Source organism: Chiloscyllium plagiosum, chromosome 9, assembly GCF_004010195.1.
Source record: "Chiloscyllium plagiosum isolate BGI_BamShark_2017 chromosome 9, ASM401019v2, whole genome shotgun sequence".
Taxonomy (NCBI): domain Eukaryota; kingdom Metazoa; phylum Chordata; class Chondrichthyes; order Orectolobiformes; family Hemiscylliidae; genus Chiloscyllium; species Chiloscyllium plagiosum.
In genome coordinates, this window is record NC_057718.1 from 89,961,717 (window position 1) to 89,987,735 (window position 26,019).

Genomic DNA, 26,019 nt, shown 5'->3' on the forward strand with positions numbered 1-26,019 from the left:
GCCTTTTTTGGAGCATCACACTGCAGTTTTAGGGGTTCTTATCAAACAGTCATACAGCACAGAAACAGGCCCTTCTGCCCAACTGGTCCATGCCGACCAGTGAAGCGGTTTCTCTTTTGTCCTCAACTTGTGGGATGTCGGTAGGCCTGGCCTGGTTAGGATCTCCTGTCTGCCAAGTCTGCACAGAATGTTCAGAACTTGCTATTTCTATAGCTGCTGCCACATGTACACTGACAGTGTCCAGCTTGAGCTCAGCACCACCCTTCTTGTCTCTCAGCTGGCTGATTTCACATCCAGTACTGAAGCAGGAAATATGCCAGTAGTTTGCAGCTCTGCAGAAGAGTTGTATTCAACTCAAAAGAGAGAACTTTCCTCCAGTAAGTCAGTATGGGTGAGACTCTAGCCGCTGTCTTCAGCCTCTGCTCTGAATTCTGTTCCCCAGCTCCTAACTCCATCCTCTCTCTGGCAACTGTCTTTGGCTGAACCAGACTGTTGGCAACCTTTGTGTTATATCTGACTGAGAGGAGCATCAGTTATATATATCTGTGCCATTGCTAAGATCGCCTATTTCCACTTTAGTAACATCCATTTCAGCTCACCTGCATCTGAAACTTTCACCCGTGCTTTCATTGTCGCTAGGCTTGGCTATTCCAACATACTCCTCTCATCAGCTACTTTAGATAAACAGAACTCGTAAATACTTGTAGGCAAATGAAATGTTAGCATTCTTTTCAAGAGGGTTAGAACACAAGAGCAGACATATACTGCTGAGGCTGTATAAGGCTCTGGTCAGACCGTATTTGGAACATTGCGAGCAGTTTTAGGCCCCGTATCTAAGGAAGGATGTGCTGGCGTTGGAGGGGTCCAGAGGAGATTCTCAAGAATAATCCCAGGGATGAAGGGCTTGTCATTTGAGGAGGGGTTGAGGACTCTGGGTCTGAACTTGAAGGATGAGGGGGAATCTGATTGAAACGTACATAATACTGACAGGCTTGGATAGAGTAGCTGTGGGGAAGATGTTTCCACTAGTTGGAGAGACTAGGACCCTGGGGCACAGCCTCAGAGTAAAGGAATGATTCTTTAGAACAGAGATGAGGAGACATTTCTTCAGCCGGAGGTTGGTTAATCTATAGAGCTCATTGTCACGGACAACTGTGGAGACCAAGTGATTGAGTATTTTTAAGACAGATAGATAGGTTCTTGATTAGTAAGGGGATCAAGGGTTACAGGGAGAAGGCAGGAGAATGGGTGGAGAAACAGATCAACCATGATTGAATAGTGCAGCAAACACAATGGGCTGAATGGCCTAATTCTTATGGTCTTATGTACTCAAATTGTCAATCAACAAAGACCTTGATTTTAAAAATTCTCACTTTTTTTTCCAAAACCCTCTCAAATTTGGCTTCTCCCTTCCCAATCTCAGTATTCTCCACCAGCCTCTCGACCGCCCGAGACCTCGGTGTTTCCCCAATTCCAGCATTTTCACGTTGATGGCCACACCTTCGGCTATCAAGGCCACTGAATTTCCTCCTGAAACCAATCTAGCTCTCCTTCCTTTCAGACACTCCTTAAAACCCCACCTCTTTGGACCAAGCGTTTGGTCAGATGTCCTGATTATTTCTTTATGTGGCTTAGTGTCAAATCTCGTTTCATAAGAACTCCTACCTTGGATCATTTTATTATGGTAATTAAATTTAATGAATTGAGCTACATTCGCATCTTCAAAACAGACGCAAACAACGATTTGAAAAGGAAATTTGCTGCGGACTCGATGGAATGAAACCTTTCAGGGCGACAGTCAAGAGCAGGGGTATGGGATCATCTGCATGTCCCCACGGAGAGCTGGAATGGACTCACTGGGCCAAATGGCCTTGTTCAGTGCCATAAATGACTCTGATGTGAGGTGTTGTCACCATTTACATTATGTACTTTGAATAAGACAAGCTGTTTACCTGCGAGCAAGGCTTTTAGAGCACTGAGAACAGAGGGGATGCCAGTCTCGTTATCACAGCCAGAGCAAAGCTCGGAGGTTGAACTGTAGATCCGTAAAAAGTCGAGTTGCTTTTGGAGTGATTCTGGATCATCAGGGAAAGAGGGAAGTCGGCGAAGAACTTGAAAACATGTCCTCTGGTACAAGTCAGCGTGTTTCAAGCTCTGTGTGCCTCCACTCCCTCTCTCATGGACCACACTGCCGTCCTCCCGGTCTGCACCACCCTCCTCCTCCTCTCTCAGGCACAATTCTATTTCCAGGAGGGCAGTAATGCCAAACACAGTCAGATTCTGCTCTAATCTTCCGTCCCTGTCCGAATGGGACTGAAGAACTGGACCCAGGAGCCCTGCGAGCTGGGTGAGCAGGGAGTGCAGAGAGTTGCCCGTGTGCTTGTCAGGTTGTAGTGGGGCCTGTATGACAACCCGACTCAAGGCCGACAGGGCAGTGATGAGCAGCTGCTCAGTCGCCGGTCTCCACTTCTTGCTTCTCGCTGAGGATAGCCAGGCGTTGGAGAGGAAAGCAATAAACTGCTCCAGGTTCAGTCGCATGCTTTGCTTCCGTTCAACGATGGTCTGGATGGAGACAGTCAGGAACCTCTGGACAGCGTCCAGGAACTCCGGCCAGGCCGGATACTCTGCGCAGGAGGCCAACCTGCTGCCCGCCGGAAACAGGGAGGCCGTCACCTTCTCCAGGATGTCGCCAGCGTGTGCCAGTTTGAAGACTGCGTTCCGGCTGGTGCCCGTCTGCAGGACGGCGAGGAGGGAGTAGGACCGACTCAGCGCCTGCAGACATTTGGAAGCGTTGGCCTTTTCCGGTTTAGGCTTGAGGGCCGTGACCAGGGACGCCAGCAGAACAAAGCAACGGAGGTGGTCATAGCAGGGCAGGCTGTCCAGCCTTAGGCCACCAAGAAGGTCTAAAACCCACAGGAGGTGATCCAGTTGAGTCTTGGAAAAGGTGTGGGTCGATGGGCTTTTAACCAACAGCACATTCGGAATGTTAAGAAGTGAACTCCGTTGAGGGGACATGGGCTGGGATCCCAGTGACTCAGAAACGCTGCTCTGCTGGTTATCAGCCTCTTGACTGGCATCAACATCATCACTGAGGAGGCACATGGGCAGGTTAAACCTGGTGTCCGGTAGCAGGTCACTCACCCCTTCCATTAGACGCAGTAAAACGCCATGGTGCAGTGGCGGCATTTCCGGGAGCAGGCTGCTGCGGAGCAGGCTCCTGCACATCGCCGGGATGGAAACCTGGTTTTCCGAGTCTTGATCCTGCTCCGCGGCCTCCCGCAGCAACAGGTTCGCCGTCACCACGTCTGCCAAGTGGGCGATCTCGGGCTCGGGGAGATGGGGCAGCAGCAGGGCAATGTTCGATGTGACCAGGTGCCAGTGCGCCACGGCATACGTTTCGTCGTCGATGGAGCTGATCTCCCCGTCCCAGGCCTGGGCGCCGGCGTTTTTGACCGCGTCCTTCCCCGACTGCACAACAGACACCGCAGCGGATCTCAGCGACATCTCCTGCGCCTCAGTCCGCGAGCCGGGCCGCATCATGACGCTCTTCATTTCCTGGATCGCCAGCAGCTGCAGGAAGTGGCGGCTCAACGCGTCGTTCCAGCCCTCCCGAGGGAGCCCGCTGCCAAGGCTCCACACCTCGGCCTCAGCGTCTCCCGGCGAGACATACTTGCTGCAGTTCAACCTCAACATGTGATCCAGCTCCAGCCAAGTGGAGCGGAGGATCAGGACTGAGCTCTCAGCCCTCAGGGCCCACGGGGATGAGTCTTTGCCAGAGGGGTCCTTGACCACGCGAAAGAGAGGTGTCACCACCGCTCGCATCGTCTTATCCATCAGACGCTGCGTGCGTGTAATGATCGGCACTGGTGTTTTGTCGTCCAGGCTCTTCATGTTGAAAAGGACAGCGTTCAGCAGAGTGCTCACCGCCAGAGCTTTCAATGCCGTGTCCACGTTCCCGGTTAGATCCGGAATGAAGGCTTCCAGACAGTTCAACATCAGGTCCCAGATATCCAGGGCTTGACCAGACGGAAGCTTCAATAGGCATTCGTGGAGCTTCTCAGTGAGGCCAACCCACAGGACGGGCCGCCTCAATTCATCTGCGGCTGGCCGAGAGATGATGGCCAACACCTCCTGGAATAGCCTTGGCAGCTGCCGCAGTTTGGTGTACGTTTCAAAGAGGGTGCACAGCAGCGATTCCTGGGCTCTGCGGACCCGCGGGTCACTGATGTCAGCGTCCACCCACGCCAACGACACCAGGTCGTCCAGATTCGGCTCCACGATCAAATGATTCAGCAGGATCAATGTCCTCAGGCACCTGAACCAGGCCGGTGCCTCCTGACGGGGGTGGGACAGCAACATTACCGCCACCCTGCAGTACAGGGCAAACTGCACTCCCCCACACCGGATTTTGTCCACGGCGACATTGTAGACGTCGCTGCCCAGGATAGAGTTCAGCAGCTGGTCCAGGGCCAGTAACCCGGGATTCCAGTCTGCAGGCTCCTGTCCAGTTCCATGATCCAATGGTGTAGGGAAGCCCAGGGTGCCAAGGAATCTGGCGAAAATGTGGAAACAGAGCAGATGATTCCCCTCCCTGCAGTAAGCCTCGAGAGAGAGTCTGTAGAGCAGCGGGACTGAGCCCGCTACGACAGCGGAGTGCAGTTGCAGACCAAAGAGGCTAGTGTCGGTCAACTTGGACAGCATTGTTTCGACAGGGGCTACCAAGTCCTTGGATGAGCTAGCCGTCTTTTCCTGCGATCTGTTGTCTTGCAGCAGCTCTTGCCTGTAAGAGTTCAGGAGATCGGTGTGGAACAGGCCGCTCTGGAGGGCGGTCTGGATCCTCTGACACACCTCCTTGCTGAGGTGCTGCCGCACGGCTGCCACGTCCTCGCCTGTCCAGCACCTCGAGCACAGCCGCTGCCTCAGGAGCAGAAAGGGCTGCAGGAGGGGGCTGCAGACCTGCAGGAAGACCCGGCACCGGTTGCACTGCTGCCTCTGAGTGACGAGGTACAGGTCAAATGCCAGCAGGAGGACGTCGAAGAGCTGCGTAGAGCGCAGGGCCTCCGTCGGCTTTAACCTCGAGCACAGCAGCACTGACAGCCTGCACAGCAGATCCACCAGCAGCTCCCACTTGCTGCTGTAGATGAGAGCGAAGGCAGGAGAGGTCAGAATACCATGACAGCAGCTCAGCACCGTCGCTAGGTTTGATGGGCTGGCATTCAGTCGTCCTTCGCTGGAATGTTCCTCAATCCGATCATTTATAATCTGAAATTAAAATTTTATAAGTTTGCAATATTTCTCAGACAGGCGTTGACATTTCATATTAAATACTGAAATATGCTTTCAAATTAATCAAGAAAGTTTACAAACGTGTTATAAAATACATGTGATTTATGGCAAGCAGATCGTTTGACCCAAGGGTCTTTATTGGTGTTTTTGCATTCCACGCAAGTCTCTTCCTTCCCCACTTCACTGATAGATTCATAGATTCCTTACGTTGTGGAAGCAGGCCATTCGGCCCATCGAGACTACACTGACCCGCCAAAGAGCATCCCACCCAGACTCAACCCTATCTCTGTAATCTTGCATTTCCAATGGTTAATCCAGCTAGTCTGCACACCCCTGGACACTATGAACAATTTAGCATGGCCGTTTGGCCAATCCAACTAACCTGCACATCTTTAGACTGTGGGAGGAAACCGGAGCACCCGAAGGAAACCTTTATAGACACAGGGAGAACATGCAAACTCCACACAGAGTGTTGTCCAAGGCTGGAATCGAACCCAGGTACCTGGTACTGTGAGGCAGCAGTGTTAACCACTCAGCCACCATGCTGCTCCTATTTCACTCCATCAAGAGATCCTGTCACCTTCTCCCTAATGTGGTTACCTAGTTTCTTCTTCAATCCCTCCATGCCATTTGCCTCAAACACTCCCAATTTCCTGTCTGCTCAAAAACCTGGACGATAAGTCTAGATCCATTCAAGAAGAAAATAGAGGCCTCCAAAATGAAATGGTGAAGTCGTTTGCTAACAATTCAATATAGGGACGGTAAGATAAGTGGTGTCTGTAATTGCTACAGCAAACAGAATGCAAGCAGCAACATCTGGAAGAAACAATGTCAGTATTTCAGCTATTTCGTCAGTGCTGAAAATTTATAGATACTGTCCTGTGGGCAAAATGGAAGGCAGCAGAAAGAGATGCTGTTTGATGATATGAATATTATAGAGTTTACAGTGGATATAACAGGATGGTGTAAGATTGAGATACCACAACCAGCAGAAACTATGGTCAGAGTAATGGCAGGCAGCAGCACCTGTACAAGGGCCATCTGATAGTGAGCTAAGTCTACTAACACCTTCATGAGACTGAACAGATCAGAAATAAAGCAAAGGTCACCGCGTCCCACAGCCTTCTCTTCATCTCCAGCCTGTTCAGTCCCTTGGAAGTTGAAAAGCACTTTTAATACTTGTGTTGTTCAGGTACTTTGCATTTCCAGTATATCCATTAATTCTTAACAACATAACTTTTTTTTTTGAACTTGTGAGCATGAGAGCCCAGGTGTGATCAGGCCCTGCGAGCTGCTGACAGATGTACCTATCTATCAGAAAGCCCTCAGACAGCCAGGACATGGGTCAAGACATTGCAACAGGAAGAGGCGCTTCATCCCCTCTCTTCAAGCCTATTTCACAGGTCTCACCTTAAACCAGTGTCGTAGAGCGCTGGGCACTGGCCTTTTTCACCTTGCCTTACTGGTTGACTGTTACAATACAGTCAAGTCCCACCAGAGAGAGGCTACACAGAATCTAGGCTGACAGTGGACTGACGGAGTGCTGCATTGACGGAGGAGCCTTCTTTTAGGTGAAATATAATTCAGATATCCCTTCCGCCCTCTCAAGTAAATATAAAAAGATCCTACGGCAATATTTCCAAAATTATCTTTGCCCAGTGTTATGGACCAGACCAAACCCTCTCAAAATATATTAAGGAGGTAACCTAGATCCTAATTTTTCCTTATTTTAAAGGGAAATATCAAGTGCTGAGTTTCAGCTGCAGTTCCATTTGTCAAACTACTTGATGTTAAGCGAAACACAATTTATTCAAACACTACGGTTAACATACAACCAAAGAAAGAAGGACTTGGAATAACTTAAAATAATAATAGATATAGTTAAGTATTACTACTTAACTATTCCAACAGACTGAATTTAGCAGACGGGAAAGATTCACTGCTTTCAAACCCTGCTGACACCCAACAATTGCTGAAAGCCAACAAAAAAATCTTGGATCTGTGAGAGCTTAACCACACCCATTCAGGCAGCTTCTATTGTTTCAACTTTTTAACAAAACCCAAGGCCTCACAAGTTGTTTATCTTCTCATAGACTGCACATCACCTTTCCCCCAATCTCACTCTAAACGAAACCAGGTCAAAACAAACCTCTTAAAGCCACAGCATCATCATACCAGTGTCCTGTCAAATATTTATCTTCAAATGTACATCATCAAACAAGTTCTCTGGTCTTGATGCATTGCTGTTTTGAGGATGCTAACTTGTTTGCATATTCCCTACTAGACAGCAGTGACCATGAAAATGTTTTGGTGCCTGTAAAACATTTCAGGAGGTCCCAAATGACGCTATATAAATGCAAATTTTTTTTTAAGCATACCAAATTCAATAGTCATCAATTATCCCACTTCTGTCAGAACTAAGTTAACTAGGCTAGAGGGAAACGGTTATTAATGACAATAGATTTATGTCACTGTGATGTACAAAGGTACTTTGAGTTATTTTACCTGTGCAATGGTGGCATGAAGAGTGATAATCTTCCCTTTCTCAATCAGTTTCTGCAACTTTTTGCTATGAAGAATATCATCCAGATAAATCCAGAGACCCTCCAGAATTTCATCTCCAAACTGTAGCTTTTTACTGTAATAGCCAGTCAATGCACGACTTACCCAATCCACTAAAACCTTTGTGTTTGAAAGAAAATGAAGTAGATTAGTACTTTTTAAAAAATCCTCCCAGATATTTGGTTTCCATTTAGAAGGTTAAGTCAGCAGATATACTAAAAATAACACCGTGAAATTGTGTGCTTTGTACAAGATTTTAAACACCCTGGAGATGGATATTTATGCCACTTATAGTTTCTTTTCTTACTCTGGGGAAGAGGTCTGAAGAGGTACTCAGCAGACAAAAAGAACTCTTCACTGAGCTTTATTCTTTCATAGGAACATAGAAACAGGAGTAAGCCATTCAGCCTTTTGAACCTGTTCTGCCATTCAGTAAGATTATGGCTGATCCGTGGCCCAACTCCATATACCTACCTTTGGCCCATAACCCTTAACACCTTAGCTTAACAAAATTTTGTCTATCTCAGATTTAAAACTAACAACTGATCCAGCATCTACTACTATTTGTGGAACAGAGTTCCAAACATCTATCATCCTTTGAGTGTAGCTGTGCTTCCTAACATCTCTCCTGAATGATCTGGCCCTAATTCTCAGACCTTGTCTTTTCCTGTTCATATCTATAGGCATTTGATTAAATCACCCCTTAACACTCTAAAGTGTAGAGAAAACAGGCCTAATTCATATAATCTCTCCTCATAACTTAGCCCTTGAAGTCCAGGTATCATTCTTGAAAACCTAAGTTATACACCCTCCAAGGCCAATACAACCTTCCAAAAGTGTTGGATGTAGGTTTGCTTGCTGAGCTGGAAGATTGGTTTTCAGACATTTTGTCACCAAATTAGGTAACCTCTTCAGTGAGCCTCCGAATGAAGCATTGGTGGTGTAGCCCACTTTCTATTTATACGTTTGAGTTTCCTTGGGTTACCCAACTCAAACATATAAACAGAAAGCAGGCTACATCACCAGTGTTTCATCCGGAGGCTCACTGAAGGAGTTACCTTGTACGGTGATGAAACATCTGAAAACGAACCTTCCAGCTCAGTGAGCAAACCTACATCCAGAACCTCAACCTGAGCTACAAATCTTCTCAAAACTCGCTTCCAAAGGTGTGTTGCCCTGATCTGCTCAGAGTACTCCAAGGGAGTTATACCATATCCCTAATTGCTCTTTATTGCATGACCATTTCAGAGGGCAAACAAAAGTCAACCATATTGCTGAGTCTGCAGTCACATGTAGGCCACACTGATAAGGATGGTAGATTTGTTTCCTTATAAGTAAATCAGTGAACCCAATGGATTTCTACAATAAGTAACGGTCATTGTCATGGTCACCATTACTGCACTTAGCTTTAAGTTCCAGATGAATTGGTTGAATTTCAATTCCGCAAATTGTCATGGTGGGAATTGAACTTGCCTCCTCAGAACATTAGTTGTGTCCTCTGCATTACTAGTCATATGCTAGTACCACCATCTCCCACTCACAGAACATAGCTTGGTCTGATCAGATTGTTGAGGCCGGATCTGAACTCATGTTTAATAAAGCAACATCTGACCAATCACCACATACTCTCACTTACATGTATGTGCTTTTACCCTAAAAATACCCAATCACATTAAAATATTTTGCTCATTAGCTTCCTCTCTGCAAATAATTACAACTGACGGGACAGTAACACAGTGGCAATGTCACTGAACTAACAAATCCAGAGACCCGGGGATTAAAAATAAGGACGAAAATTTTGAAACCAAATTAACATAGAGTCAAAAAGAGTTTACCAAATGCACACACCTGCTCCTTGTTGGGCAGAAAACACTGGTGAGAAATCCAGGCAAATCGAGCCAGTTTTAGCTTGTCTTCCCATGGGGTCTTTGCACTCTTTAGCTTTAAATGAATCCCAGAATAAATTGTAGCCATGATCTGAAAACGAAAGAACAACCTTTAAAGATTTAACATCGACACAGCTGCCCAGTGATTTAATGCTGACTCCCAACATGAATTATCACGTGTCTATTTTACTGATGGTTAGTATTGAAGCCTTTTGGTCAGAGGTTTGCGGATTCAAGTCCCAGTCCAAGACTTCAGCACAAAGTACAAGTCGACAGTGCCGGTGTTGCATCTTCTCCAGGACCCTTTCAAAGCCAGAGAGGATGGGCAATAAATGCTGGCCTTATCAACAACATTCACATCCCAATAACAAATCAGATAAAAATTGCCATCTTTCAGCTGAAATGTTGAACTGAGGACCTGTTGCCTCCTTGGGTGGAGGAAACATTCCCATACATCTATTTGGATTCTTCCTTTAAACTGTGTGCCAACAGTGTTACATACAGATTCCCCATATCTCTACATAACGAGAAACAATTTTCTATAACTCTATATATAGTTTAGATAAACTCCCATACACATAGATTGAGGAGCACATAACCTTACATATTTCGATACAGAATATTTCATAATCCTATATAATCAGGTAGAGTCTCATTTCCCTATATATACACTGAGTATCCCAGAGCTCTGGTTGCCAAGTATCCAATACAGTTCTCCAGGTTGATTATAACCTCACTGCGAAGCCTCTTCCAAGGATGCCCATCTCGAAGATGTTCTCCTCCCTCTACAAGGATCCACACATTCCTGATGAAAAGCTCATGCTCGAAAAGCAACTCTCCTGCTTCTCGGATGCTGCTTGACCGGCTGTGCTTTTCTTGCACTACACTTTTGACAAGTATCCAATACAGTTAATTTATTATGTCCTTCCATAGAGACACGTATCTCACAGTGCTACATATTTACATAGTATGCCAAATTCGATATGTATAGTTAAGTGTTCCAGATTCCTCTGTATGTTAGAGTACACGCCTATATATATAATGAAAGCCTCCTAGTCATATCATGAGGTTTAACTGATTTACATACATGCAGTCCCAAGGTTGTGAATAGGTTCTCTTCTCAAGCCAATTTGCAAGTCAATTTGTACCGAATTGAAACGCAATGCAGGACATTATAAAATAGCCTTTCGTAAGTCCAGGGAATGTTTGTATGTTGAACCTTTAAAATTATACCCTGTATGAGATTGTGTTCACACAAGTACGAGCATTCATAAGTCAAACATTTGTAAACTGGGGGATCTTCTGTAGTTACACCTGTTCTGGACTCCCTCACAAGCGCAAACAATTTAAGGGTGGCATGGTGGCTCAGTGGTTAGCACTGCTGGCTCACAGCACAAGGGTTCCAGGTTCGATTCCAGCCTCGGGCGACTGTCTGTGTGGGAGTTTGCACATTCTCCCCGTGTCTCCGTGGGTTTCCTCCGGGTGCTCCGGTTTCCTCCCACAGTCCAAAGATGTGCAGGTCATGTGAATTGGCAATGCTACATTGCCCATAGTGTTAGGTGCATTAGTCAGAGGGAAATGGGTCTGGATGGGTTACTCTTTCGAGGGTCGGTGTGGACTAGTTGGGCCGAAGGGCCTGTTTCCACACTGTAGGGAAATCTAATCTAATCTAATTTAAAACGTTGCTAATTTAAGACACTTTAAAATGTTAAAAGTTAGCACACAGCATTCTTTTTGCCAGGGAAAGAGCTCCAGGCTGTTCAGTCTCATGGAAGTTAAAAAAAACCCTGAATCTATGGTGCTGACAGACAAGTACCTGTCTACCAGAAGGTCTCTCCATCTTTGCTGCCAGATCATACTTCCCCAGCCAGGTCATCCCACGTTTACCACAGGACATGCTGAGACAGAGAAAGAGGCCACTCAGACAGCTGAATGACTCAGATTCTGCATGTCCACTTACAGCATGCACCACATACAGTTATAATGTCCCACACCGCCACATGTATCTTAACACAATGACTCTGAATACTACATAAATGCCATAAGAAAATCATAAGACACTGGAACAGAGGTCAGCCATTCAGCGCATCAAGTCAACTCCAGCATTTAATGAAATGACTGGTAATTCTGAACTCCACTTTCCTGCCTTATCCTCATAAACTTTAGATTCCTTTCGTGATTAGAAAACTGTTGATCTCAGCCTTGAATAGACTTCATGATCAAGCCTCGACAGGCCTCTGCAATAAAGAATTCCACAGATTCGCCATCCAGAGAGAAAAAAAAGTCTTCATCTTAAATAGGTGATCCCTTATTCTGAGATAATGTCCTCTGGTCCTACACTCTCTCACAAGAGGAAATAACCTCTCAGCATCTGCCCCATCAAGGCCCCCCAAGAATCTTATATATTTCAATAAAGTCTCCTCCTGTCGTCCCATTCCTGCCTCAGCAGAAGCAAACTGCTCATAGACACAGCGTAGTTTTATCTCCTTCGTCTTTATTCCAGGCCCCGGAGGGAGAGAGGACGATCGCCTGCATGCACAGTGACATGAATTCTCGGTCTACTTTCGAACAGCAGTTTCTTAATGAATTATATAGTCATTTACAGGGAGGAGCATCCAGATAAGGCAACATACATATTGATTGGGTGACCGTTACAATCAGCAAATATCAAAAGTAAAGATTAAACCATCTGCTGTTACACAATGAATGTTCTTAACCTTGTTAACTGGCTTCACATATTGAATATTTTTCACCTTGTTAACTGACTTTACATACTGATTGCTTCTTCATCTTGTTAAAAGGCTCTACCTAATGAATGCTTTTCCACTACCCTTGCTTCCAGCATCTCATTGTTTAGATTAGATTAGACTACCTACAGTGTGGAAACAGGCCCTTCGGCCCAACAAGTCCACACCGGCCCTCCGAAGAGCAACCCACCCAGACCCACTTCCCTCTAACCTGTGTATCTAGCACAATGGGCAATTTAGCATGGCCAATTCACCTAACCTGCACATCTTTGGACTGTGGGAGGAAACCGGAGCACCCAGAGGAAACCCACGCAGACACGGGGAGAATGTGCAAACTCCACACAGACAGTTGCCCGAGGCTGGAATCGAACCTGGGACCCTGGTGCTGTGAGGCAGCAGCGCTAACCACTGAGCACCGTGCCGCCAAGTTCCTATCTGATCCGAGTCATGCTCGCTGAACCTTTTGTTGCACAAAAACTTCACTCTTTCCCTATTTGCTCATACCTTACACACATTCTCACTCCCATTCCTCTAAACTCCAATGAATACAAGTCCAACTTATTTCCCCTCTCATACAACAATCCCTCCATACCTAGAAACAATCCAGTGAACTTTCTCTGGACTGCCTCCAATGCTGATATACCTGTCTCTAGATAAAGGGACCAAAACTGTGCACAGTGTCCTTGAGTGTAGTCTGACTAATGTCTTGTATAGTTTTAGCAAGATTCTGCTATTGAAATACTCCATACTGTCTATATAGATAAACATAATGATATAGACTACATATACATACATAAGATGCACTGTACAATCCCAATATGGACAGTTACATACACTCCGCCCAATCCCTACATCAACAGATTTCCAGTAACTCTTTATTAGTGTTCCAGACTCCTATACATACATATATTATATATATACACATAAGAGTGTCTGACATGCCTCTATGTAGTTATATACACTCTCCCCAACCCCTATATATCTACAGTTCTATATTTATTGTTAGTGTTCCAAATTTCTATGTTGAGAAAACATATTGCTTCACATGCCTATAGTAGTTACATACACTTCCTCATTCCTATATATTTACATATAGGAAGCTCTGCAGACTTACATCTGTAGTTAGTGTAAACATGTAGGTGGTCTGATTTGTAAATCTGCAGACAACATGTGGAGTTTTGGAAAGTAGGTAGGTTGTCAACAGGTACAGCAGGATATAGATCAGTTAGAAAGTTTGGCAGAGAAATGGAGATGGAGTTTAATATAGACAAGTTTGTGGTGATGTATTTTGGGAGGTCAAACACAACAGGAAAGCATTCAGTAAATAGCAGGACTCTTGTGAACATTGATATACAGAGGGATATTGGAGTGGAAGTCTATAGTTCCCCAAAAGTGGCAACACTAGTGGATAAGGTAGTAAAGAAGGCATACAGCATACTTGCCTTCATTGGTCAGGGCACTAAGTATAAAAATTGACAAATCATGTTGTAGCTGTATGAAACCTTAGTTTGGCCACTTTTGGACTAATGTGTGCAGTTCTGGTTACTACAGTACAGGAAGATGTGGATTGCTGTGGAAAGGGTGCTAAGGAGGTTTTCCCGAGATGTTGCCTAGATTGGAGTGTATCAGTTCTCAGGAGAGGCTGGAGAAACTTGTTAGTGTTTTCATAAGAGCCTGGGAGGCTGAGGGGCGAACTGCTGGAAGTATATAAAATTATGAGAGGCAGGGATTGGCTGGATAGTTGGAGTCTTTTTGCCAGGATGGAAATGTCAAATACTAGGGAGCACAGGTTTAAAGTGAAATGGGAGAAGTTTAAAGAAGACATGTGAGCAAAGCTTTTTTAGGTGGGGGAAGTAGGTGCCAGCAATGTACTGCCAGGGGAGGGAGTAGAGAAAAAAAAAGAGAACCTGCAGATATTAGAATCCAAAGTAGACAAGCAGGAGGCTGGAAGATCACAGCAAGCCAGGCAGCACCAGGGGGGTGGAGAAGTTAATGTTCCGGGTATAACCCTTCTTCAGGTGGTAGAAACAGATGTGATAGCAATGTTGAACAGGCATTTAGACAGACACATGAGGAGAAGGAATCTAGATTAGAGTGGTGCTGGGAAAGCACAGCAGGTCAGGCAGCATCCGAGGAGCAGGAAAATTGACGTTTCGGGCAAAAGCCCTTCATCAGGAATGAAGTGCCTACATGAATAGAAGGATATACACTATGTGCAGGCAGATAGAATAGCATCATAGCCAATGCAAACACAGTGGGTTGAAGGGCCTGTTCCTGTGCTGTACTTTTCCATATATATATTCCATATCTATAATTACCAAGTGTTCCAGATGCCTTTATCTATGACAATGCAGTTATATCGATTCCCCATGCCTTATGCATTTGCAGTTGTTCAACTTCACAAACCCATATCTATAGTTATCCAGTGTTCCAGACTCTTATATCCAGAATAATTTCCCATATGCCTATATGCAGTTATATACAGTCCCCCATCCCTTATACATTTATACACACAAGTCTCTGGGGTGAATTAGCATTTGGAGAATTGTAATTGCAGATACATTCTATTTTGTTCAAAAAGCACACAATCTGCAGACAGTCAATCCATATAACATTTTATAAATTCCTGCTTTGTAAATAGAACCAGTCTGACTCAAGACTTGAATACAGACAGATTCTAGCCTCACACCTTTAATACATTGTCTGAGCTGAGATGTCACTTTTTTAATAAAACCTTAAGTTATCTCAAGATTGTGATTTGAAAGACATTCTGGGATTTACATTTTAATGAACTAATATCTGCAATCCATTCTAAAAGATGAAAGACTTAACAGCAATCTAGATTTGTTCAATATATTGTTTCAATTGCATGACACTGTGATCTTTTGCTAAAAATTCTGTATTTTATGATCCTACCCCACCAGCTACCTGATGAAGGAGCAACGCTTCAAAAACTAGTGTTTCCAAATAAACCTGTAGAGCTATAACCTGATCATAGAGTCATTGTGTTGTTTGATCTTTAACTTTGCGAAAGTGAGTGCTGCAGATGCTGGAGATTAGAGTCAAGAGTGTGCTGCTGGAAAAGCACAGCAAGTCAGGCGGCATCCAAAGAGCAGGAAAATCTACGTTTCGGGCAAAAGCCCTTCATCGGGAGTCCTGATGAAGGGCTTTTGTCCAAAGAGTCTATTTTCCTGCTCCTCGGATACTGCCTGACCTGCTGTGCTTTTCCAGCAGCACACTCCTGATTTTTAACTTTGTCCAGCCCAGTCCAACACCGGCTCCTCCACAGCACATTTAGGTTACAACCTCCCTATAGTCACCCAGTGTTCCAGACTCCTAAAAATGACAGTGTCTCACATGTCTATATGTAATCATATACATTCCCCCACCCCTTGCACAATTACAGTTGTACAACCTCCCAGACCTCTATCTATAGTTAAGAGTGTTCCAAACTCCTGTACAGTATAGAACATAGTGTCCCACATGCCTCTATATATAATATAGTTTATATATATCCCTGATCCAATATATATTTACAGTTTACCAGCTCCCAGACCCATATCTATAGGTACCCAGTGTTCCAGTACCTATATAAATATATACCATGAATATTTAGTCAGACAGACTCACGTTCACAGTCAGACCCCTCCAGCTCCAGGCTGTGCTGCACCACGTGCCCCCTGCAGCACCATGTGACCCCCGAACCCTCTGCCCTTTCACCCCTGACCGCCCCCCTCCCCCGCAGCCAATCAACGTGAAGCCGAGCGGAGGCGCCAAAGCGGCGGCGCCGTGACGGGAGGCCCCGAGCCCCGGGCCTGGAGGCCAGCGCGAAGCCGAGGACAGCCTGAGGCCTAGGCCCCGCTTCCTGTCACCTCCCCCCCCCTCACCCCCCGTGCTGTAGGAGCGAGGCCGTCATGCAGTAAGTTCACCGGGATCGGGGGGCCGGGCCTGCCATCGCCCGTAGTGTTAGTGCATTAGTCCGGGGGTAACTACGGGGGGAGGGGTCAGTGTGCTCCTCCACCCCCCCTCTCTTTCCCCCTCTCTCCTTACTGTTACTATCCTTCTAGTCATTCCCCCTCTACCACCCACCCCAGCCTGAACCATCTCCCTCCACGACCCAAACCTATCAACTCCCCTCCTCCACACCCTTGCACAGTGACAGAAAGTACCAGTTTCAGTTGACTCTAGAGCTTCAAACAAGAACTTTGTTTTGAGACTATGAGCAGCTCAGGATATTCGTGACTGAAGGAATGCTAATGATATCACAGTAGCCTGCCAAATATCACTGGAATAAAGATGCTGTGATAAAAAGCAAATTACTGTGAATGGTGAAAATCTAAAGCAAACATTACAAAATGTTAACTCTATTTCCCTCTCCACTGCTGCTGCCAGTCCTACTGAGTTTCAACAACATTTTCTGTGTTAGTTATAAAAGATACTGTGCTTCATTGATTTCATTTTGTGTTGATGATTAGACCATGAAGCGAGTACGTACAGAACAGATTCAGACTGCAGTGGCTCTCTACCTCCGAAGAAGACAATATGTTGACTCTGATGGAGCCCTGAAGCAAGGACCCAAGTTTTCTCAGACTGCAGAAGAAATGGCAACTAACTTAACAGGTACGTCAGAGATCAAATCGAGCAACAACATGAATCATTGCATCTATTTTAGTGACCAGGTGTCAGTATCAAGCTGGTCAGAGTAAAGCTCCTCATTTGACATGTAGATAAAGTGAAATTAAGTGAATGTATCTACTCTGTCTTAAATATACTCCATTACCTGGCCTCCATATCCTTCTGTGGCAATAATTCCATACACTCGCCACTTTCTGGCTGAAGAAGTTTCTCTATTTCTGTTACTAAGGCTGTGCCCTCGGATTGTAGTCTCTCCTACCAATGGAAACATCTTCCCAGTGTCTTCTCTGTTCAGGTCATTCAGTTTTCTTTGAGTTTCAATTAAATTCCCCCTTATCCTTCTAAACTCCATTTGAGTATAGACCCAGAGTCCTCGAACGTTCCTCGTGTTAAGCTTTTCATTCCTGAGACCATTTTCATGAACCTCCTCTGAACACGCTCCAGGGCCAGTACATCCTTCCTAAGATATGGGGCCTAAAACAGTGCCTCAGAAGTATAAACCTGCTTTTATATTCAAATCACCTCAAAATAAATGCCATCACTACCTTTCTGACTCAATCTACAAGTTTACTTTGAGAGAACCCTGGACTATAACTCTCAAGACTCTTTGCATTTCAGATTTCTGAATTTTCTCCCCATTTAGAAAATAGTCTCTGTCTCTATTCTTCCTACCTAAGTGCATAACCTCACGCTTTCCCACATTGAGCTCCATCTCCCACTTCTTTGCCTCCCTCCTAACTTGTCGAAATCCTACTGCAGCCTTCCTACCTCCTCAATGCTACCTCTCCCTCTCCCTATCTGTGTATCGTCTGCAAATATAGCCAGAATGCCCTCCGTTTCTTCATCCAAATTGTTAATGTATAAAGTGAAAAGTTGTGGTCCAAACACTGAGCCTTGAGGAACACCACCTGTCATCGGCTGCCATCCTGAAAAAAACCCTTTTATCCCCACACTCTGCTTTCTGCCAGACAGCCAAACCACTATCTGTGATAGCACCTTGCCTCTAACACCATGGGCCCTTATCTTACTCAGTAGCCTCTTGCGCGGTACCTTGTCAAAGGCCTTCTTGAAGTCCAGGTAGATAACGTCCATTGGCTCTCCTTGGTCAAACCTGCTCCTTCCTGCCTCAAAGAAGTCCAGCAGATTTGTCAGTCATGACCTCCCCTTGATGAAACTATGCTGACTTTGCCCTATTTTATCACACACTGCCATGTATTTCAAAGTCTCATCCATCACAATGGATTACAGGATCTTAACCCACGATTGTGATTAGGCTAATTGGTCTGTAATTTTCTATCTTTTGCTTTACTCTCTTTTTAAACATGGGTGTCATGTTCAAGATTTTCCAGTCCTCTGGAACCCTCCCTGATTCTAGCGATTCCTGAAAGATCACCACTAACACTTCCACTGTCTCTTCAGCTACCTCCTTTAGAATGCTGGGGTGTAGTCCGTCTGGTCCAGATGATTTATCCACCTTCAGGCCATTCAGTTTTCTAGCACCTTCTCCTTGGTGATGGCCACCACACTCAGTTCTGCCCCTTCACTCTCTTGAATTTTTGAGATACTATTCGTGTCTTCCACCGTGAAGACTGACATGAAGTAATTATTCAGTTCCTCAACCATTTCCTTGTTCCCTATGACTCTCTCTCCAGCATCATTTTCCAGCACCCCAATGTCCACCTTTGCCTATCTTTTGCCCTTTACATGTCGAAAGAAACTCTTACGGTCTTTCTATATATTACTGGCGAGCTTACCCTCATTTAATCTTCTCCTTCCTTAATTCTTTCTTTTATTACCCTTTGGTCTTTGTAAGCTTCCCAATCCTCTGGTTTCCCATTGCCCTTTGCTGCATAAGCTTTCTCTTTTGTTTTTATGCTATCCCTGACTTCGCTAGTCAGCCATGGTTTCCTCTCTGTCCCTGTACCATGCTTCTTTCTCCTCAGGATCTCTGCTGTGTCTCCTGAATTATACCTAGAAACTCCTGCCATTGCTGTTCTACTGTCTTTCCTGCTAGGCTCCTCTCCCGGTCAATCCTGCTCAGCTTCTCCCTCATGCCTCTGTAATTGCCTTTATTCAGCTGTAATACTGTTACCTCTGATTCTATCTTCTCCCTCTCAAATTACAGAGTAAATTCAACCATATCATGATCACTGCCTCTTCAGCGTTCCTTCACCTTAAGCTCCCTTATCAAGTCTGCGTCATTGTACAGCACTAAATCCAGTATTGCTTGTTCCCTAGTGGGCTCCACCACAAGCTGCTCCAAAAAGCTATCCCGTAGACATTCCACAAATTCTTTTTCTTGCAATCCATTACCAAGCTGATTTTCCCAGATCCCTGATATCTTTAATATCTAAAAATCTATCAATCAATTCCTGTCAGTGACTGGGCCTCCATAGTTCTCTGGGGTAGAAATTTAAATAATTACCAAGGGCCTGTATAACTGCTGTAATCTGTCATGTCTTGGAACCATCTGCCACATTTAAAGCAAGGTCTGTAGGGAAGAGTAGCAATCGGACCAGCTTACTTTGATTCAGGGTACCTCTTGTGCAGGCAGAGTGAAAACAAATGTCATGGCAATGTAGTCAGAGGGAATAGATACACTATGCAGCAAGGAGCATGATTCACCAAATTGAAGTGCTGAGACTCAAGGGCAATAATTTCTGATTTGTTACCTAAGCCATGTGCTAATTGTCAGAGGGCACATAGGATGAGGAGAATGCGTGAGGCACTGGCATCAGTACTGAAGCAAGTGAGGCCTGTACAGCTGGGGCAATATATACCTGAACCACTGGGGCCAGTGTTCTGGCAAACCATAGAACTAGAGAAGTAGGGAGTGATTTAAACTGAATAATGTGGGTGAGGGATCAAGCTTGGGGTAGACATTGCAATTGAAGGGGTACAGCCATTGCAGGAGAGCAAATAGTAATTTGGGAAATGAAAGTCAGAGAATGATGGAAAAGAACAGAGAAAATAGACCGAAGCATATGCCAATAGTCAAAGATGGATGTCACCAAGATGCACAAGAGTCAAACCAAAAGATCTGTAACTGAATGCATGTTACTGATAACACATTCACTGGATTATTTGCATACATTGAAGTGAATAAATATGATCTGATAGATGTTAGAGATATGGTTGCACACTGACTAGTTTTGGGTCCGAAATATTGAGAGGTACATGGCACACAATCAGAATAGGAAGATAAGTAACAGTGGAAGGCTGGCACTGTTCATCAAGGATGTCGTTGGTGCAATTGTTTAGGATGACCTTGGTGCAGGAAATCAGAATATAGAACTGCTTTGAATGGGGATGAGAAATATGAAGGGAAAGAGGTCATTAGTGGGAGTGGTCTACAAGCTACCTAACAGTAATCACAATGTGGACCAAGGATACAAGAAGAAATATTGGATGTTTGTGATAAAGCATGGCAGTAATCACAGATGATTTTAGTTTGTAAATAAACTGGAAAAATTCTGGAAAGAATATAAACTGAAATGATGGTAATGTAGGTGAGGATTCAGAATTTTTTAAAGCAGAATTTTCCAAAATTCACTAGATTCTAGAAAGTAGCAAATATAACTCCTCTATTCAAGAAGATGGGGAGGCAGACAAAATAAACTATAGGCCAATTAGCTTGTCATCTGTCATGGGGGGAAGGTGTTAGAATTCATCATTAAGGAGGTTATAGCTCAGCACTTAGGAAGATGTACGGTAATCAGGAGGAGTCAACATGATTTTGTGAAAGGCAAATTTTCTTTTACCATTTTATTGGATTTCTTTGAGGGGGTAATGTGCTGTAGACAAAAGGGAACATGTGGACATATAGTACTTGAATTTTCAGAAGTCATTTGTCAAAGTGCCACACAAAATGTTTCTGAGCAATGAAAAAACTCATGGTGTAGGGGATAAAATCATAGCATGGGCAGAAGATTGGCTCGCTGACAGAAAATAGAGTGTATATATAGTGGTTCTTTGTCCAATTGGCAAGATGTGACAAGTGGAATCCCACGGGCCTCTGTGCTGGAACCCCAGTTCTGTTTATAATTGCAGACAATGCCTTTTGGATGTCCTTTTATACTTTAAAATAATATTTATCTCTAAATTATCAGACTGTTTGCCTGGCAGCTAGTTTTAGATGATTAGAAATTAGTGCTCGACTAAATATTGAAAAGACAAATTGACCTCTGACTCCCCACAAACCCTAATCTCTAGCCATTTCCCTGGTAACTGTGACTAATCCAGTCAATTTGCAATCTTGCTGACCCCAGGATGAGCTTCTCACCACATTTTACTTCAGTTATTAAGGTCTTTCAGTTATTAAGAAAGTCTATTTCTGTTTCCATCCCATCTCCGATGATATGCCAAAACCCTTAATAATGTGTCTGCTATCCCTCGACTTGACTATTCCAAAGCACTCCTTGCTAGCTTATGTGTTCTACCTTACACAATGCTGTGCTGCCCAGATCTAAACATGCACTATGTCCCATTTGCCATGTAACTTGAACTCAATAACATCCACTGACTCCGAGTTAAGCAGTACTTCAATTTTAAAATTCTCCTCCATGTTTTCAGATATATTTGTTGCCTATCTCTGCAGTCTCCTCCAGCTGTACTAATCTGAGATCTCTGCACTCATCCAGTTCTGATCTCTTGATTGTCACAGTTTTAATCATTCCACTGATAGCTGCTAAGTCCCTAAACTCTAAGATTTGTTTCCTCTACCTCTTTAACTTTCTTTCCTTCTTTAAGACCCTTCTTACAGACCGACATCTTTGACCAAAATCTTAGCTATCCGCCCTAATAGCTTTACTTTTGGACTCTGTGACGAATTTTGTTTACTGACTTTCCTGTGAAATGCCTTTGATTGTTTTGCTACATTAATAGCTCTGTATAAATGTAAGTTGTTGCTATTTTTATGGTTATCCAGTTTCTTTTACATTCGCCCCATCATTTGACAGCATGCGGGAGAAGAGATGACAACTGGTTTTATTGCATCTTTGTAGATGTGTGACAAGAAACCTAAATCCCAGTTAGGCATGTCACGAACAGCTATTGTGCAGATGCTTGTTTGGATTCTGGGAGACCAACATCTGTGTGACAAATTTTTGCACTTCCACAATATTGCAGGTGTCTTAGAGGTAGAATGATATGTTCAAATATGATGTGATAAGGCAAGATTTAAAATGCATAGGATGGGGAAAGAAACTGCAGGGCATGGGCACAATTGAAATGTGAAGCTTATTCAAGAAACAGCTACTGCGGGTCCTTGATAAATATGTACTTGTCAGGCAGGGAGGAAATGGTCAAGCGAGAGAGCTGTGGTTTACTAAAGAAGTTGAATCTCTTGTCAAAGCGAAAAAGAAGGCTTATGTTAGGATGAGATGTGAAGGCTCAGTTAGGGGGCTTGAGAGTTATAGGTTAGCCAGGAAAGACCTAAAGAGAGAGCTAAGAAGAGCCAGGAGGGGACATGAGAAGTTGTTGGCAGGTAGGATCAAGGAAAACCCTAAGGCTTTCTATATGTGTATCAGGAATAAAAGCATGACTAGAGTAAGATTAGGGTCAATCAAGGATAGTAATGGGAAGCTGTCTGTGGAGTCCAAGGAAATAGGGGGAGCTCTAAGTGAACATTTTTCGTCAATATTCACAAAGGAAAAAGACAAAATTGTCGAGAATACTGAGATACAGTCTGCTAGACGAGACGGGAGAGAGTTTGCAAGGAGAGGTGTTAGTAATTCTGCAAAGTGTGATAATAGATAAGTCCCCGGGTCAGGTGGGATTTATCCTAGGATTCTCTGGGAAGCCAGGGAGGAGATTGCAGAACCTTTGGCTTTGATCTTTATGTCGTCATTGTCTACAGGAATGGTGCTAGAAGACTGGAAGATAGCAAATGTTCTCCCTTTGTTTAAGAAGGGGAGTAGAGACGACCCTGGTAATTATAGACCTGTGAACCTTACTTCGGTTGTGGGTAAAGTGTTGGGAAGAATTACACAAGAGAAGGTTTATAATCATCTAGAAAGGAATAATTTGATTAGGGATAGTCAACACAATTTTGTGAAAGGCAGGTTGTGCCTTACAAACCTTATTGAGTGCTTTGAGAAGGTGACCAAACAGATGGATGGATGTAAAGCCATTGATGTAGTGTATATGGATTTCAATAAGGCATTTGATGAGGTTCCCCACGATAGGCTATTGCAGAAAATATGGAGGCATGGGATTGGGGGTGATTTTGCGGTTTGGATCATAAATTGGCTAGCTAAAGAAGAGAGGGTGGTGGTTAATGGGAAATGTTCATCCTGGAGTTCAGTTACTAGTGGTGTACCACAAGGATCTGTTTTGGGGCCACTGCTATTTGTCATTTTTATAAATGACCTGGATGTGGACGTAGAAGGATGGGTTAGTAAATTTGTGGATGATACTAAGGTTGGTACAGTTGTGGATACATTTGAAGGCTGTTGCAAGTTACAGAGGGACATAGATAAGCTGCAGAGCTGGGCTGAGAGGTGGCAAATGGAGTTTAATGCATAAAAGTGTGAGGTAATTTACTCTGAAGGAGCAACAGGGCAGAGTACTGGGTTAATGGTAAGATTCTTGGTAGTGCAGATGAGCAGAGAGATCTCGGTGTCCATGTACATGGATCCCTGAAAGTTGCCAATTAGAAAGTATATGGTGTGTTTGCTTTTATTCGTAGAGGGATTGAGTTTCAGGACTACGAGGTCATGCTGCAGCTGTACAAAACTCTGGTGCGGCCGCACTTGGAGTATTGTGTGCAGTTATGGTCACTGCATTATAGGAAGGATATGGAAGCAGTTCAGAGGAGATTTACTAAGCTGAAGCCTGGTATGGAGGGAAGGTCTTATGAGGAAAGACTGAGGGACTTGAGGCTGTTTTTGTTAGAAGAAGATTGCAAAGTGACTTAATTGAGACATATAATATAATCAGAGGGTTAGATAGGGTGGACAGTGAGAGTCTTCTTCCTCAGATGGTGATGGCTAGTACGAGAGGACGTAGCTTTAAATTGAGTGATAGATACAGGACAGATGTCAGAGGTAGTTTCTTTACTCTGAGAGTAGTAGGGCCTGGAATGCCCCGCCTACAACACTAGTAGAATTTCTAACTTTTAAGGCATTTAAATGATCATTGGAGAAACATATGGTTGATAGTGGAATCGTGTAGGATAGATGGACTTCAGTTTTGTTCCACAGGTCGGCACCACATTGAGGTCCTTAATCTTCACTTTTGGGGCTAACTAGCTGTATAAAACCAGCTATTGTAAGAGTCAGTTCACAAATGCATCAGCGTTAAAAATAAAATACATGGGAGCTGGCTGAAGCTTTTTGAAAAATACTAATTAACTCGTGATAACTAAATCAACACCAATTGTTCCAATTGAACGGTTGCAACTCCCAAAGAAATGGTTGTGGGAGCTCTCTATAATACAGAATTTGATTGTGTTCTTTTTAAAAGCATATTTCTATTTGAAATTAAGTTAAGTTGAGGAGTCACATATGACTTTAATGTGGTCTGCAATCCGAATTTTATTTGAGCATTTGAAAGAAAGTTAATACTGTGAAATGCAAGACAATATTTGAATATTGTAATTATATATACATTATCATTATGAACCAGGGAAATGGCCTCATTCCTCTGGGCTTCAAAAGCAAGCGTAAGTTGTTAACAAAGATTTTAATTGAATTGAATTAGTTAATATTATGTGCAAGTGGAAGCTGCATTTGGATTGCATGTGTCGTTCATATCAGAGTTAAATCTACCCATACTCATGGGATAGAAATTTCTTTGCCACCTGTACCCATTTCCCATGGATAAAAATCACAATAAAAGCTAAAAATAGCTACTGAATAGTATTAAACAAGAGGTAAGAGAAAGGATTTTTATAAATTTGACTAAATGTATATGTTGCTGCTTGTACAAACCCCAACAGGTTATAATGGCTTGGTGCTTAGAGTCATGAGTCCAAATTGGATCATGACATGTTGATTCTGTAAATCTGGTCATTTTGTAAAACAGCAACTGTTTACTACAGTTCTTCACAGAAGGGACCCTGCACGCCCAGCTGATCTGATAGCCTATGTGTGAGCCAGTTCCACACAATGTGGTTGAATCATAATCCTACAAGTACAAGTGTGTATTACATACGGACTTTCCATTGTCTCCCATATTTCAAGACAGGCAATTTTAGTACTGGAACAAACATTATGCATTATGGCATTTAAAATATTCCTGTGGTAAGTAGAATGTTGGACCATTGCAAAAGATTGCTTGAGTGTATTCAAGGGACCTCTAACTGTTCCAGTAATATGATTTTTGTTCTGCCAAATCTTCATATTGAAGCTTTCAGAGCACATTTTGGTAATTGAGCATATCAAAATGTTTTGTTATGGAGCAGACCAGACCCCCTGCAAATATATCAAGGGATACTCATTTAGTATCTCCTCCATTTTCTGTGGCTCCACACAAAGGCCGCCTTGCTGACATTTGAGGGGCCCTATTCAAGGGGGAGGATCCAGTTGTTGTGGTCCACGTTGGTACCAACAACATAGGCAAGACTAGGGTGGAGGACCTGTTTGAGCATTACGAAGCACTAGGCAGGAAATTGAAGCACAGGTCCTCAAGGGTCATAATCTCCGGATTACTGCCCGAGCCACGTGCCAATTGGCATAGGGACAAGAAAATTAGGCAAGTAAACACGTGGCTAAGGGATTGGTGTGGGAAAGAGGGATTCCACTTCATGGGGCATTGGCATCAGTTTTGGAACAGGGGGGATCTGTACCGTTGGGACGGTCTCCACCTGAACCGATCAGGTACCAATGTTCTAGCGAAGAGGATAAATAGGGTGGTCAGTAGGACTTTAAACTTCTGAGTGGGGGGGAAGGGAAAGTGAAAGC

The 26,019-nt window shown here is 44.1% G+C and overlaps 2 protein-coding genes across 3 annotated transcripts in view; one reads left to right on the forward strand and one right to left on the reverse strand.

The window, feature by feature from the left end:
* The window catches only part of urb2 (URB2 ribosome biogenesis homolog), a 79,797-nt gene that overhangs the window by 16,916 nt on the left and 36,862 nt on the right, over nucleotides 1-26,019 (reverse strand). Inside the window, exons 1-4 of one of the 2 annotated variants that reach the window (XM_043696514.1) lie at nucleotides 16,112-16,177; nucleotides 9,697-9,825; nucleotides 7,792-7,968; nucleotides 1,953-5,262 (exon numbers count right to left, since the gene is read on the reverse strand). In XM_043696514.1, coding sequence (XP_043552449.1) covers nucleotides 1,953-5,262; nucleotides 7,792-7,968; nucleotides 9,697-9,822 — 3,613 coding nt within the window. In that variant the 5' untranslated portion in view covers nucleotides 9,823-9,825; nucleotides 16,112-16,177. Of the gene's footprint in view, nucleotides 1-1,952; nucleotides 5,263-7,791; nucleotides 7,969-9,696; nucleotides 9,826-16,111; nucleotides 16,178-26,019 lie in introns of those variants that run through there. The other variant, XM_043696515.1, reaches the window with a different exon arrangement.
* taf5l (TAF5-like RNA polymerase II, p300/CBP-associated factor (PCAF)-associated factor) overlaps nucleotides 16,223-26,019 on the forward strand; it is a 35,616-nt gene continuing 25,819 nt past the window's right edge. The window contains exons 1-2 of the mRNA XM_043696516.1: nucleotides 16,223-16,400; nucleotides 16,957-17,101. Coding sequence (XP_043552451.1) covers nucleotides 16,960-17,101 — 142 coding nt within the window. The 5' untranslated portion in view covers nucleotides 16,223-16,400; nucleotides 16,957-16,959. The remainder of the gene's footprint in view (nucleotides 16,401-16,956; nucleotides 17,102-26,019) is intronic.